At 37.7% G+C, this 14,145-nt stretch overlaps 2 protein-coding genes across 2 annotated transcripts; both read right to left on the reverse strand.

Moving 5' to 3' along the window:
• Positions 1-613: 613 nt before the first annotated feature.
• LOC109986648 (CMRF35-like molecule 3) lies at positions 614-2,946 on the reverse strand. Its single transcript, XM_020637387.3, has 4 exons — positions 2,810-2,946; positions 2,339-2,704; positions 1,938-1,989; positions 614-1,781 (listed from the first exon to the last, which is right to left on the reverse strand). Exons 1-4 carry the CDS (start codon positions 2,865-2,867, stop codon positions 1,628-1,630), a joined length of 630 nt encoding a protein of 209 aa, XP_020493043.3. The 5' UTR covers positions 2,868-2,946; the 3' UTR covers positions 614-1,627.
• Positions 2,947-6,969: 4,023 nt separating this feature from the next.
• Positions 6,970-13,235, reverse strand: mfsd4ab (major facilitator superfamily domain containing 4Ab). The gene is made up of 10 exons (XM_020637264.3): positions 10,328-13,235; positions 10,017-10,215; positions 9,561-9,800; positions 9,306-9,468; positions 8,637-8,752; positions 8,352-8,525; positions 7,900-8,047; positions 7,726-7,796; positions 7,510-7,630; positions 6,970-7,399 (listed from the first exon to the last, which is right to left on the reverse strand). Exons 1-10 carry the CDS (start codon positions 10,555-10,557, stop codon positions 7,314-7,316), a joined length of 1,548 nt encoding a protein of 515 aa, XP_020492920.1. The 5' UTR covers positions 10,558-13,235; the 3' UTR covers positions 6,970-7,313.
• Positions 13,236-14,145: the final 910 nt, after the last annotated feature.

The raw sequence follows: 14,145 nt of genomic DNA on the forward strand, positions 1-14,145 counted from the left end.
TCGTTTGACTGTTGAACTCTTCACACGCGTCCTACGTGCTTTTATTTTGAAATGTATTTTTACTCTAAGTATGGTGGCTGTTTTGACACGAGCTGCTCAGCGAGGTTTGTTTCTGCAGCAGAAGTGTTGACGTCACCTTGATACCTGATTGAAGATCAAATGTTTTCACCTATTTGACATGTGAAGATAATAAACGGTGTGCTATTGTGAACCTCTTTAATCATTTGCAAAAAATTATATTCATAAGGCCAAAGTTCTTACCTAAACTCCCTCTTCTAAGCTTTTAAAAAAAAAAATTATAATGCTATTTGAGTCACTTGTTTTAATAACAACAAAAACATCTGTCAATCATTTATGTTTATTTATAACTTTTTTAACGAGTTTTATTTTTATCTTTATGATTTCTTTCTGATGATGTTCTTGTATCTATTTCCATTAGAATGTGTTGTATGTTTGTTTTTTGTACATTTCGACAAATCAATACAGTAAAAAAAATACAGTTTAACAAAGTCTGTTCCTCATAAAAAAAAATCTAAATGAAAAAGGTAGAAGACATTGGGATATCATACATGTCCTTTATATTCAGCTGAACTAGTTTTAGGATGAGATCAAATAAGAATTAGACAACATTTTATTTATGTATAACAAAGTTTAACATTCATTACATTCAACAACAACCGCACAGTTTACAGCTTTTAACATGGAAACAACAATAAATGCAAACGTATAGAACTCAGAACTCACTAATGGGAACATAAAGGGTTGAAAGAATATAAAAAAAAAAAAAATTATAATGGAATCCAAAGTAGTGCCACATCCTAAATACTTTCCTCTGACACAAACTTTAAATGCATGCTTTTGCATTAAATTGTACAGAAGGGGCTATCACACTGTTAATATATTCTATGCCAAGGCCAGCAGACATTATTGTGTAATTTGTAGTAGATAGAGTCAGCTTGATAATAAAATTTGCTTGACAAGAATCATAAATCACCACTGCCTCTTTTAGAGCATATAAAACACTTCCTGCAGAGTTTGCACATAATTCAGCTTTGAATGAATTTGTATGTTACCATTTTGCATACATTTTGAGAAACACTGTGTCGAACCCCCTAGATGGCCTGTTCGATGTTTAGAGGAACTAAGCATGTGTGTGTGAGTATTTATGTTAGGAAACCAATCTCTTTTGATCATATCTTGAATCAACCAAAGGCTGAAAAGCTCCTCGTTACAATTCAGCTTTATTATTTATCCTTTTTTTTCACATGAAGCAGAATTTGCAGGAGTTGGTTCAACCATTATGATTTTGTGAAAACTCTATAAAAAGGTGGTTAAAACCCCAATGTCTATAACGACTGATACTGGATTATATCCACAAATAATTCAAATAAAAGCCAAGGGCTTTAAGGCTACTTGGATATTTAAAGGGTGGAACGTTAAGTCAGCCAAAGTTAAGTCACTGAAATTAATGTAGTTTAAACATTTAAATGTGAAGGAAAAGAGTCTCAAACTTTAGCCACTTTTTAAATTGGTTCATTTTTAAAAGTTTAATTTGCCTACTGATTCAGTGTCTAGATAAGGAAAACGTTTCTGGCCTAGTTGAAAAGTGTATAAAATAAAGATTTTGCTAAACTGCCTCATAAATGTTTGAGTTTTGATTCTCTAATTGTGGGTTCGGCAATGTTTTCTTCCCTATTTTTATCCTCCATGTAATGATATGTGTTGTTACCACACAACCCAACATTAAAATAAAAAGGATCCAACGGAGAGTCGCCCACCAACTGGTAAGAAACAAACAGAGATTGACTGTGGTTATAATTTTTTCTTTCTTTTGTACAATATAGTGTATTTATGTTCATTAATCACTGATATTAACAGTTGTTCATTTTTAGCAAAATATTACAGAACAAATGATGTAATGAACACTGAATCCTCACCTTATTTCTTCATGCGTCATGAGGGGAGGCGTTATGGTGGTTGTTGATATCACTGAAAAAGAACAATTAACTTAAACATCTGAAACAGCATATGGACTAATCAACTGATTTTCTTTGGAATTAGATTTATATATCTTTGCAATCACATTGGACTGACAGGGTTTGATTGAATATAATCTGTTGCAAAGGAATTTGATTATACAGACAAATTCAATCAGGATCTTTTTAGGATAACAAATGGTTGATTTCCACCAGTAGTATTAATACAAAGAGAAGAACACATTATGTGCATGAAGTTTGATCGATAACTTTGAATAAGTCATACATCTTTTTGTCTTACTGGGTCAGAAATAAACATGTGCTAACAAAATTAGATTACGATAACATTTGACTGCATGTACCTGGGTTGGACAGTCGAAGCCGGACACCAGCGTGGTTGTTCCTTCCAAATCTTGAGATGACACACCAGTACATGCCTTCATCACTTTTACTGAGAGAGGTCATCGTCACAGTGAAGACTCCGGCCTCCTTATCGTCTGTAATGGAGCTTCTTTCACTGTATCGATTCTTGGGTGTTTTCACCACAATTTCACAATGCTCATACACCAGCCCTTTGCACCAGTACTTTGTGTAGTTTCTCAACTTCTGGTCGTACTGGCAGGAGACGGTCACAGATCCCCCGTACACTCCTGTTACCACCTCTGGAGCCGAGAGCCTAGCTGAGTCCACTGCATGTTTAGTTAGCCAGAGGAGACAGAGGACTGGAGCTGCAAAATACAAGAACAATAAATATGATATGATCCAATAACCTCCTTCAAGTTTTTAATTTTTATTTAAAAGCTACAGCGTTATTTTTTAAAATTTGATATTACCATTGAAGAAGCCAAGCATTGTCCTTGATGTCCTCATGATGGTACCAGAATGAATCATGTGAAGCGGAAGTGTACAGCATGTAGAGGCTTCCTCTCCCTGTTATTACCCTCCACATGGTTGTGCAACACTGTGGTTAATGTGACATTCGAGTGTGTGCGATGTTTTCTTGAGTAGGCTTCTGTTTATATGGGAAATATTAAGTTGAGGTCCACCTGTGTGTCATGCCCCTCTATGTAAAAATCTGTGGTGGGCAAAGTAAGGCCAGTTCTGTTACTTAAACAGCAGGTGGTGCTAAAGACCAAACTCACAGAGGATACTATAATATAATTAAGAGCCAGACATCCTGGGATTTATCACTTACTTTTGTGTAAATAAGAAATCCCTTTCAAATTAAGACTACAATATTGAAATCAAATGAGAAGATTGCAGAGTTTGCATTTTTTTCACAACCATGCATTGCATCTGATCCTTCCTGTTTTCTCACCAAAACCGGTGTTGAGAAATCCCTCACAGTGAGGATGAATTCGAACCATAACCCTTTTTTTACATCTGTCTGTTTGTCTATTACTACTGTAAAATAGTGCGCCATAAAGTGATTTGATTGATCTCTTTCCCTTTCCAGGTGTGTATATTAGCAGTTGTATGCACGACAGTATATGTGCATATGTATGTGGGTGTATCTATTTATGAGGGATGTAAATTGTTTCTTACTTCATTAATGGAGTGCTAGCTACCATACCAAAAATCCCTTAGTAAGTATGTGTTAATGTACCCAGGAGGAAAGCTTGCATTTGGTTTTTAGTTTTGGGTGTTTATTTTCTGTGTTATTATATTCCTTGATTTCATGTGTTGATGATACTTAATTATACATGCTCCATATTCTAAACAGTCATCAGGCTTTCATCCATGTTATTTCTAACTTGCCACTCTAGCATCACTTTACATTTTAAATTGCTTAAGGTTTGATGGCTTTTAAAGATGAAACATTTCTATGAAATGTATTTTTCAGGTTTGTCAGGGTTTCAGTATTTCATGAGCATAATAAATCACATCCACAGTTTTGAAGTTGTTCATTTTTTTTGAAGTTGCAGTTCAGTCCCACAAACACAAATTAAAGTTTAATTATCTGACAGTTTGTGTCGGATTTGATCTTTTATGGTATCTGGATCTTTTTTTAATGCTTTAGCTCACTGACTGAAGTGACTACCAGCAGATTAGTCGTGACTCTTTTATTTATATTGACAGCTAGCAAAAATGTTAAATTGTTTCAGTCAACATTCAACAATCAAGCCATATTAGTGTTGTCTGAGCTGATTGTTTGTGTTTAGCTCGACTAACAAGTTACACCAAAAATTGATTTATTCTAAAATATGACATTTTATCAGAATCTGTGCATATTTCTTGCATAAATGAAATGTCGGGGCTAAGAAGGAAACTGCTGTGTCTAATGGTTTCTTATAGGTCAACCAGCGTAGGAAAAACAGAACTGGGTTGGTGACACATGCAGCTGTGACGCATAAGTAGACAGGACAAGAATTACAACACCTTCAAGCACAAATGTGTTATTTAAAACCTCCCTTATGACAAATTTAACCTTCTATAAGTACACATAGACTAGTTTTAATCAAATAATTGGTTATCAGGAAATTATATCTTTCTTTGAAAAATAAATTCTGTACGTTTCTGAATATTAAGGATAGTATTTGCAGTGGTCAACAGTGTCCCTTAAATGTATATGACAGCTGAAGAGAGACAGGAAAATGTTGGGATGAGAGAGTGTGGGATGACATGCAGCAAAGGGCTGAGGTTGAATTCATACCCATGGCCGCTGCGATGAGGAGTCAAGCCTCTGTTCATGGGGCGCACACAACGACATAACCGCTCGTTATTTCTCATGTTAAGCATGAGTAATGTAGCCATAATATTTGACTGGTGATTTGGTTGCAACAGACAGTTAACACAGTCATACACTTGTGTTTTATTAGCAGTATGTCATTTAACTTAGTACTAAGAAAGGAATGACGGGATTTAACATTTTGTATTTGTTTTCTCTTGTTTATCTTCCTTCCCAGATATCACAAACACCCACACATACACAGACATACACACCAAGACAGAAACATTTACACATTCATGCAAATGTGTACGTACACCTTGTCAAGCAGCAAGTTAAATATATCTTCATAACTGGAACCTGTGACTCCTGCGTGATTTAACCAGTCACACCAGTGGTGGTTTGATTTTTACGGAACCCAAGTTTTGAGAGAAGCCTCCTCAGTCAGCTGATCTTTCTTGTAGCTGGACTATCCAGCTTCCCAATCAAAATGTAATTATTTTATTTAAGCAGGAAAAACTTGTTGAGATTAAAAATCAAAGAACATATCATATGTGAATGACTGTCCTTTAGGGTGCTAAATTGAACCACTCTAAGACAATGACAACACTTCTTTACCTTTTCACTATAATAAAATCATACAGGATGATTTGGGAGTAGCCGATGGCATACATTCTGGGTCCTGCCTTTAAGATAACCAAGATATTTTCTGTTGACATCAGCATCTCTCTCTTTAAATATTACATAGACTGTTAAAGATAAAAGAAGGCTGCATTGAAGTGGATGATAAGATACGTTCTCTATTCACCATGTAAATGATTTTGATTTGAATGCAAATCCCTCTTCATAACATCTCACTGACCCCCTTTTTCAGCATGATTGGAGTTGTCAAATATAGTCAGTATCACATATCTTCAGTCTGCACAGATTTCTGAAGGCAATTTTGCCCCGCTGTTATGTGAGTTGGCTTGAATAAAGCTCAATGAAGACAATTTACTGCAGGATATCAAAGACACATGTGGTGAGATTTGATTGATATTTGTGTTGGTTTTTATATTTCCTACATAAATGTGCCAAATCATAGATCAAATTTCAACTTTTAAATTCTGGTGTGTTAATTGTGCTCAATTTTTATTTGGTTTAGGTTTACTCACAAACTGAGTTGTTTTAAAAATTCTTCAGCCACAATAGATACCTCTGGGGGTTTTGTGCCTGGCTGAATTCAAGGATACTACGTCAAAGCAAAAACAAAAACGTACAACATAAGCCTGGTACAATTCATTGATTCTCTTGGTTGTAAATATTTTATATCTGTTGACATTCAACAGAGAGATGAGAGCTGCCTTTGAGAGGCCAAGCAGAGAAACAAGGCATGTCTTCTGTTGTTTCCCAAGCCTAGCTAGTGAGAAACTGAAGCACTGTTTGTGATGTATTGCGTCATGTTCATGGCTACATCCCAGTTAAACAGAGCAACCCCTGAATCTCTCCCTTTCTTCTAAATGATTAACACGAGGTTGTTAATGTTGGTGTGGTAGCAACATCTTCCATTCTTTCTTCTCACAACCAGGTTGTCTGGACAGTTTTAATTGACCAAAATCCATCTGTTGTACGGATTGATATTGTTTATCTGGAACTTTACATGCCCAAAGAGCAAACTGGTTCTGTAACCGTGACTACCTATATTTCTTATGTGCATGTTCTGTGCCAAAAACTACTGGAAGAACCGAAGATCTCAAGCTGCAAAGCTGATTGTTGATTTTCCAACATAGGGCAACAAATTCCCTCTCCCTGGAGCTCTGGGGGAAGCTACAGTTGAGGGTATAATCATGGTTTTAGCTCCTACTGCTGGTGACATGTATAAGGGCTCCAAAAAAAAACATTCTATAACTGCAGCAAGAGCACTGCGCTGCTGGTCTGGCCTTTGAGTGCTCCTGTAATTGTTGCAACTGGCCTGAAAGCTGAAGTTACAGATTGACTAGTTAACTTTTCAAAGGCTGGCAGACTATTTTACATTTGTTTGAGTTCTCAGGGATTCCAGTTCCTTGAGTAAAAATTCCTTCCTTCCTTCCACATTGAATGTAAACAATGTTACATTTAAGGTTTCACAAAGAGTACGGTCTAGACTCTAGAGCTTCTAAAGATTGATTGATTTGTCTCTGTATAAATGCTCATTGCGTCACTGTTATTGTTTCACTACCTGTACAACACAGTGAGGGAGCAGATGTGTTTCTGTGCATAGGCCAAAAAAAATATGGAAAAGCATGTTTAAACATTGTTCAAACTAAAGATTTAAGCCAAAGAGAAAAACACAGAAAACACCAACACTTGTTTAGTTTTCCACAGGTTATATTAATTTATTTTCATACAATTACAATTCTGATGCAATATAAAATAGAAAACTAATCCTTAATCGAGAGACTGCTCTCCACATAAGAGAAAAAAAACAACAACACTAGAACTATAACATCTAACAGTAGCACAATATCAGCAATGCAAATACCAGCAATGCAAATGCCATGTTATTTCAAGCACAATACAGGTAAAATGGCATCATGCGTATTGTAAGACTTAGGTGAAACATTTGCAGTCTTTGATGATAAATTGCTGGGATGTTTTATATATCCCTCATACGGTAGCCAGTAAAGGACAAAACACAGCTGCTGTCCATCTCAGCTGCTCTCTTTCTGTTCTGTTTTTGCAGATGCATCCTGCTCTGGGGCTGCTTCTTCCACCATGGCTGACTTTTTCGTTGTTCCTGTCGGGATGCAGAAGAGAAGTTGAGGGGGGAGATGGAGGTGGGGGGGTGAAGAATGAATATAAACAAACACACAACAGCAGCATCAATGTATCAGATTGATAGTGTACCTGTAAGGTAATTCCTGTGCATTCGGGCGAACAGCATGAGACCAAAGAAGACGATAAAACCTATGCAGGCTATAATCATTCCACACAGCAGGAAGCTGTAGCTGCCTTCAGTGTGGATAATCTGAGGGATGAGAAAGGGAGCCTTAAACTGCTGAACATGAAGTAGAAGCGTCATTTCTCTATTTCTAGAATAAGGAAGATGCTTAACAGACTTACTGAGCCAACTACAACCTGCATCACCATCTCTCCCATCCCTGCACTTGTCACCAGGACTGACGTTGCACATCCTGCAAAAAAAAGAAAATAAATGTATGTTTCATTTCATCTGCTTGCTTTGTTTGATTCTATTTTATTTATTTTTTTACACTGTGCATTAACACTTTATCATACCCTGATAATCCAGGATGTCTTCGGTATAGGCGAGCATGCAGGGGAATATGCTGCTGAGGAAAAGCCCACATAAACAGGTGCCAACAAATAGAAAGATGCTGCTGGTGTAGAAAATAAGCAGCATCAACACAGTAACAATCGCACCCGCCTGTAAAAACAAAGAGGAAAGGGTATCGTCAAGGATTTATGGAAGTTCACACATTTCAGAATATGTTGGAACAGGAAATAGAGGGAAATAAGGTACTCTGGTCCTGGATCAAAATCAATTACATACAGGATATACGACACTATACAAACATTTTAGACGGTGAAAAGAAGTCTTAAATAACTCTGAGTGCCTTTTTTTTTCACCCTTATAGTAAGAAAATACAGAGATAAATATAAGAGTAAGATGAATATGAACATCAGTTTGTATCATCTATCATGTCATGGCACTCTAAATGTTTTATTACCAGGTTGAACATGAGCAGCCTCACAGGCTGGAAACGGTACGAGAGAGGAATGGACAACAGGCGTCCAGCAGTGATGGCAGCCCAAAAGATGCTGGCCAGGTAACCCGCAGTCTTAGGGGGCAGAGACATAGGTGGGGCCACTCCGTAGTAGTAAACAAAGCCAGCGTAGGTACCCTGAGAGGAAAAGGCAGATTCTTTTTATGTCTGTTTTTGTGTTCAGTGTGGAGAATATTTTGTTTCCCTCCTTAAATTATTATGTAGAATATGGAATGCACGCCCACTCACCACAATACCATCGGTCATGAAGAGCACCATCCCGCCAAGGATATGGATCATAAAGAAGGACACAGGCAGCCCGCGCAGGTTATCATTCCGACAGCAGCTAAAGATGTCACCATGACCTGTAACACACCACAAAGTCACAAATGTCAGATTGCAGAAGTAGAAATGTTCCCATACCCATTTTTCCATGCTCAAACCAATTCTGATTCCTTAACTTTTAAGTACTGGCTGATACCGAGTATTCCTCCTATAGAAGTTTGAAAACAAATATACACAAGATTTATGGAAAGATACTGATGGCTGGCGTTTCGTTTGCTTTGACTTATATTCAACCTTGTGCTATCACCATACTGTTGGTTTAAAGGTTTTATTGATTAAAGTAGACATATTTTCTGATACCCAAAACCACATTTAAGCCGGTATCATCGGCCTTTACCAGTCGGACAACTCTATGTAGATGGGAAAAAAAATACCTTCTTTTGCCTGTTTTCCTGAAAATCAAACTAAATCTCCAAATAAGAATGTTTGTATTCATCTTAACATTATCTTATAATGATAATGATTAAACAACATTTAATTATATTCTATTTAAGCTCCTCGACAGTAGGAGTACTACTGTTATGAGCCTCTGATAGATAGACTCTGTATAAAACTATTTTTCCACATATTTACCTCCAGCTTCATGTTCCCTCTGCTCCACTTCTGTGCCCTCTGCCCCCTGCTGGTTCTCCATTGCTAGTTCATCTTTGTCCAAAAGTCGAGGAGTGCCGCTTTGGCAAAATGGGATCAGCTGCTCCCGATACATCAGGAATAGGACTGCAATGGGCACGGGTAACTGAGGGTGCACATAATATGTCCACATTTTTAAAAGCAATAAGTTACTCGACACTTGCACATCAAATACTGTGTATCTTTACAGCTTCTTACATTGATTATGGCCATGATCCAGAAGGCATAATGCACACTGGACTCTTCCTCTCCCACATGGGTTGAGTGGCTGTGAGTTATGTTGTGATCTGGGATCGGAGTGTGTCTCAGCATGAGCCTGACGTGATGCATGATCTCAGTACCATTCCCTGTGCTGTTCCCGCATCCGGCCTCTGAGAGGAAAGGATCTGCAATAAGTGGGCTCACCAGGGCTCCGAACCCGATGAAGAAATGAAGAGCCTGCAGAAATGAAGAATGCAAAGGCCAGAGAAATAACTTACTCTATTTTCAGGACATAATTAGCTCATATCTTGATAAAAAAAGTTCTCCTACTAAGCATATTTCTTCCTTTTTAATTTGTCAAAATGTGCAGAGGAAACAATGCATGAGCTCTATAATTGCTTTTTATGTCTGTACTTGTACGGCTAGGGTAAAAGTAAAACAGGCTTTCTTCACCTGTAAGAAGACGGCCGAGTCCCTCTGATAGATGGTCACCAGTTGGATGTTAGCAATGGTGTCAATAATTCCCATCGCCAACCCGGACACAGCCATGGCAACAGCAAGCAGGAGAACATTAGTGCAGAGCGGGATGATGGCAAATATTACAGAGATGACGAGGGCAGAGACAAATAGTGCAGATAGAGCACTGAGCAACCTTGAAGAAAGAAGAAAGTTACAGTGAAGGTCAATCATTTTTAGATCACCTATTGATAGACCAGCAAAGTTGAGGGGTTGACCCGCAATTTTTGTGAGATCATGATACTTACGTCCTCTTGAAAATGCCACCAATAGAGCTGCCAATCAGCAGGAGGAACTGCTGGGAGAAGAACACCCAGGTGATCTGATCGATTGTTGACTTTGTTTGACTCTGCAAGTCACAAATTGTAGGTCCAAGAAAGGCGATGCAGAGTCCAAAACTGAAGAAAACGCTCCAGTAGGTCAGTGTGTGATGGGCATTTCTTTTAAATAAAGTTAGGATCCGCTCATCCACAAACATCTTGGCTTCAATAAATACAAATGTTCCCTTAAAAAAAAATGGGCTGCCAAGAATACTAAGCAACAGTACACTCAAAGTACAGAAATATCAGATTGTGATGGCTGCTCCGTGAAGTTTTGACGATGCGTTTTGTGGTAACAGTTCGTTTCTTGATCTCTTTTAAAGCTTTACGCTCCCTCCTCCAGGGATTGCTTAACTGGAGAGGATGTTCTCTTGAGTTAATGGGTGAAGTGGAGATCCTTCCAACAATAATAAGACCATTTGAATTGTGTCAATCATTGGCAGTGAGAAGGACTGTGTTGAAATGCTACCAGAAAATGTGTATTTGTGTGTCATGGCTACTACCAACCCCTATCAATGGAAAATGTATCATTCTGGAAAAAAAATGACACATAGGCATCTTCTGCACAATTTGTCTTTTCTTGTCGAACCCTGAAGCATTTTGACACAATAAAAATCACCTACAATATGAATACTTTAGGGTACCGGTGGCTTAGTGGTTAGTCCACCAGCCCATAGACAGAGGCTGCAGTCGTCAAAGTGGGCGGGTTCCGGGTTCTAATCCGACCTGCTGCTCCTTCCTCTCTCTGTCCATGATTCCTGGCTCTATGTCCTGTCATGTCTTTACAATAAAGGCATTAAAAGCCCCAAATCCAGCAAGTATGGTTTGAATACATTTGGTACCAAGATAACTTTTTTTTTATAGTAGAAAATAATCCCTTTTGTTGGGGCCCTATGAGTTATCTCTTGTAGATTATTACCATTTCTGCCAATGTCTACATTTCCAATCCATGAAACTTAAAGTCAGTTACTCCAAGTAGCTGAACATGACAATTTTGGTATCTATTTGTCTCAGCCTCATACTGTTACTTCTGGCTTCCAAAAGCCGAGATGGCAATAACCCCATATTCCACAATTCAGCCTTCAAAACGGTGATCTATAAACCAATGGACAACATGCTAACTGATAAGTCTAATAAACACTATATTGTTTGGCGGTATGTAACAAATGTTTGCATACTAAAGTACTCAGATGTATAACAGGGTAAACATTATGGTATTTACAACACATCTGAACATTAGCTCTTGTCAAACTGATGATAGCACTGTGACCGTGAACAAATGCAAGTCTTAAACTTGAAGTTGTATTTGAGAAGTTCTCCAACATTTATTGAATGACTTTTCTTGCCAGCAGGTGTGTGTGGATCCGTCTAAAGTTCAGGAGGGCCACTGAGAAAAACTACAATGTTTAGCTTGACACAATTTGAGAATGGATGTCAACCTGCCAAGAAATGACTACTGAATGATTCAGATATTTCAGCTCCTGGACCTCCAGTAATCTCTGAATTTAAAAAAAAAAAAGCAGTTTATTCTTTAAAATATACTTCTGGATGTTTGCTGTGTTGTAAGTTTTGTGTTGTATTACTTGACCACCAGCGGTATGAATAGAAGAGAGAGACGTAATACCTAATCCTTTCACTGATTACAAAAAGGAAAGGCACCTGTGGCTTTGGCCAAATATGGGCTTCCGACTAGGCATAAATAAGGAAACTAAAGGGCAGAAAATCCCACTACAGGATGATTATTACCCAAGTCAATGTATTTATCTTTAAATGTACAAGTCCATGGCCCTGTAAAAAATATAAAACCCTTTCTGATTATGATTATTTTTTGCCTGATGACAATATTAATCTTCATCTGTGAATCAATCAAATTTCCAAGAACAATTCTATGCTCTTTTATGCAATATATGACTTATCTTAGATACAATTAATTTCTTGTTTCTGCTGCTGCAACGACCAAAATGAGCTTTGTATGTCGTCTACTTGTCTCTAAAGACTGAAGTATGATTCATTTCTATGCTGCAACGTAAAACGTTTCTTATAACTGAGTCCCTCGAATGTTACATGCCAGGTTCACATGCAGGCTGCAGAGCTAAACTGTGTAACTGATTTGCTAACAAGCCCTGCAAGCTGGAAATGCTGCTCAGGTACTAAACCCTGAGAAATACATGTGTTTATACAAAAGGCATTCATTAACATCCACTTCCGCTTTTCTGAGATATAGCAATACAAGATGACTTCTTCAGGTAATTGTCAACCAACTTGCTCGAAGGGGAGTGAGAGACGGTTGTTAAAAATCAACAGTAACTTCTAAGTTACCGAAGTAGGACATCAGTTTTTTGATGACTTTTATTCCTGGTTAAGCATCTTTGGATTGGTTTCTTCTTACTTTCAAAATGGTGAACATTAGCCGAGATATGATATATGTTATAAAGAAAGGTTACCTTCATTATTTTACAAAAGTGAATTTGACCTGAAATCCTGTTGATTGATTTTTTAATTTGTAACTTCTATCAGCCATCTGGTGCTAAACTTGAAAATCGGGTCATCAGTGTGCAGCTGTAGAGCTCAGACTATTACGTGGCCTAATATGAAACTCACCGTTTCAACACTAGGTGGTGCTCTAGTATTTCTTAATCCATAATTTAAGGCAAGAATAATCAGCCTTCCCTCTGTTGACGGCTTTTTCTGATCATTTTTTATTTTTTTTGTACCTCATGAGTCTGGCCTTTAATTTAGTTGTTGAGTAATCGATGTGACCACACTTTTATGTATTTAAGTCTGTTTGAATTCTCAGTCATCGCTGAGATGAACAAAGTTAAGAGTTTGATTATTTTTCTCCTATACTGTCTCTGGTTCAGTGCCTGTTTTTAAATTGATTTCTGCTCAGATTGAGAGCAGACAAACACTTTGCGTGTGTGGGGGGGGGGGGTTGTATTGTGTGTGATTTTCCTTGCTCTCAGTGGTACTGAAAGTGCAATAAAAATAAAGTTGTCTGGATTGATTAATCAAAAAAACACAATAATGAAGTGGCTCTTCACAAGTAATAACTGACAAACAATAAGAGAAACAAAAATGAATCCATAGTCTTTGATTCATGGTGCAAATTGATCGTTCTTTTTTTTTTTTTTTTTATAACTCACACTCAGAACACAACATTTACATATCAGTGTGACACATGTTTTTCTGATGGCAGCCACATAAAGACACAGGACATCACTAGCTGAGTTTAAAGTGGACAAAGACAGCATTGACTCGCTGCTCTCTGTCTCATCTCCATCGGCTGACATTTAGCCAACTCTCAATCAGAGGCCTGAGGCAGAGCCAGGACAATGTGACAGGAATCATAATCTTACGGGTCTATCTTTTCTCACCTCGTCTATTTGCTTTACATATAGGGTTTCTCCTTTCCTTTACATATAGGGTTCAGTGAGCATTGAGGGAAAAGAACGACGATCCATTCATGATAAGAATGAGTTATCACCAAAGCCTGGTGTATTCCCTCATACGCTCATGGAAATGTTTATTTATAGTGTTTTTTTTCCTCGTTGTTTTGGCTCAATCCTCCAAAGACAGATGAAGTTGTCTGAAGAACTTTTGAAATTCTTCACAGAACTTTGTTCATTGTGCAAAACACGAACAGCAGAGCATTTTTTTTATTCTGTTGCCATTTGCAAATGTTTAAGCACATTTGAGCAAATGACGTGTATAGGTTCATTCTCAGTTGAATAGTTTCTTTCTTCAAA

The sequence above is a fragment of the Labrus bergylta genome, chromosome 12 (genome assembly GCF_963930695.1).
Source record: "Labrus bergylta chromosome 12, fLabBer1.1, whole genome shotgun sequence".
NCBI lineage: Eukaryota > Metazoa > Chordata > Actinopteri > Labriformes > Labridae > Labrus > Labrus bergylta.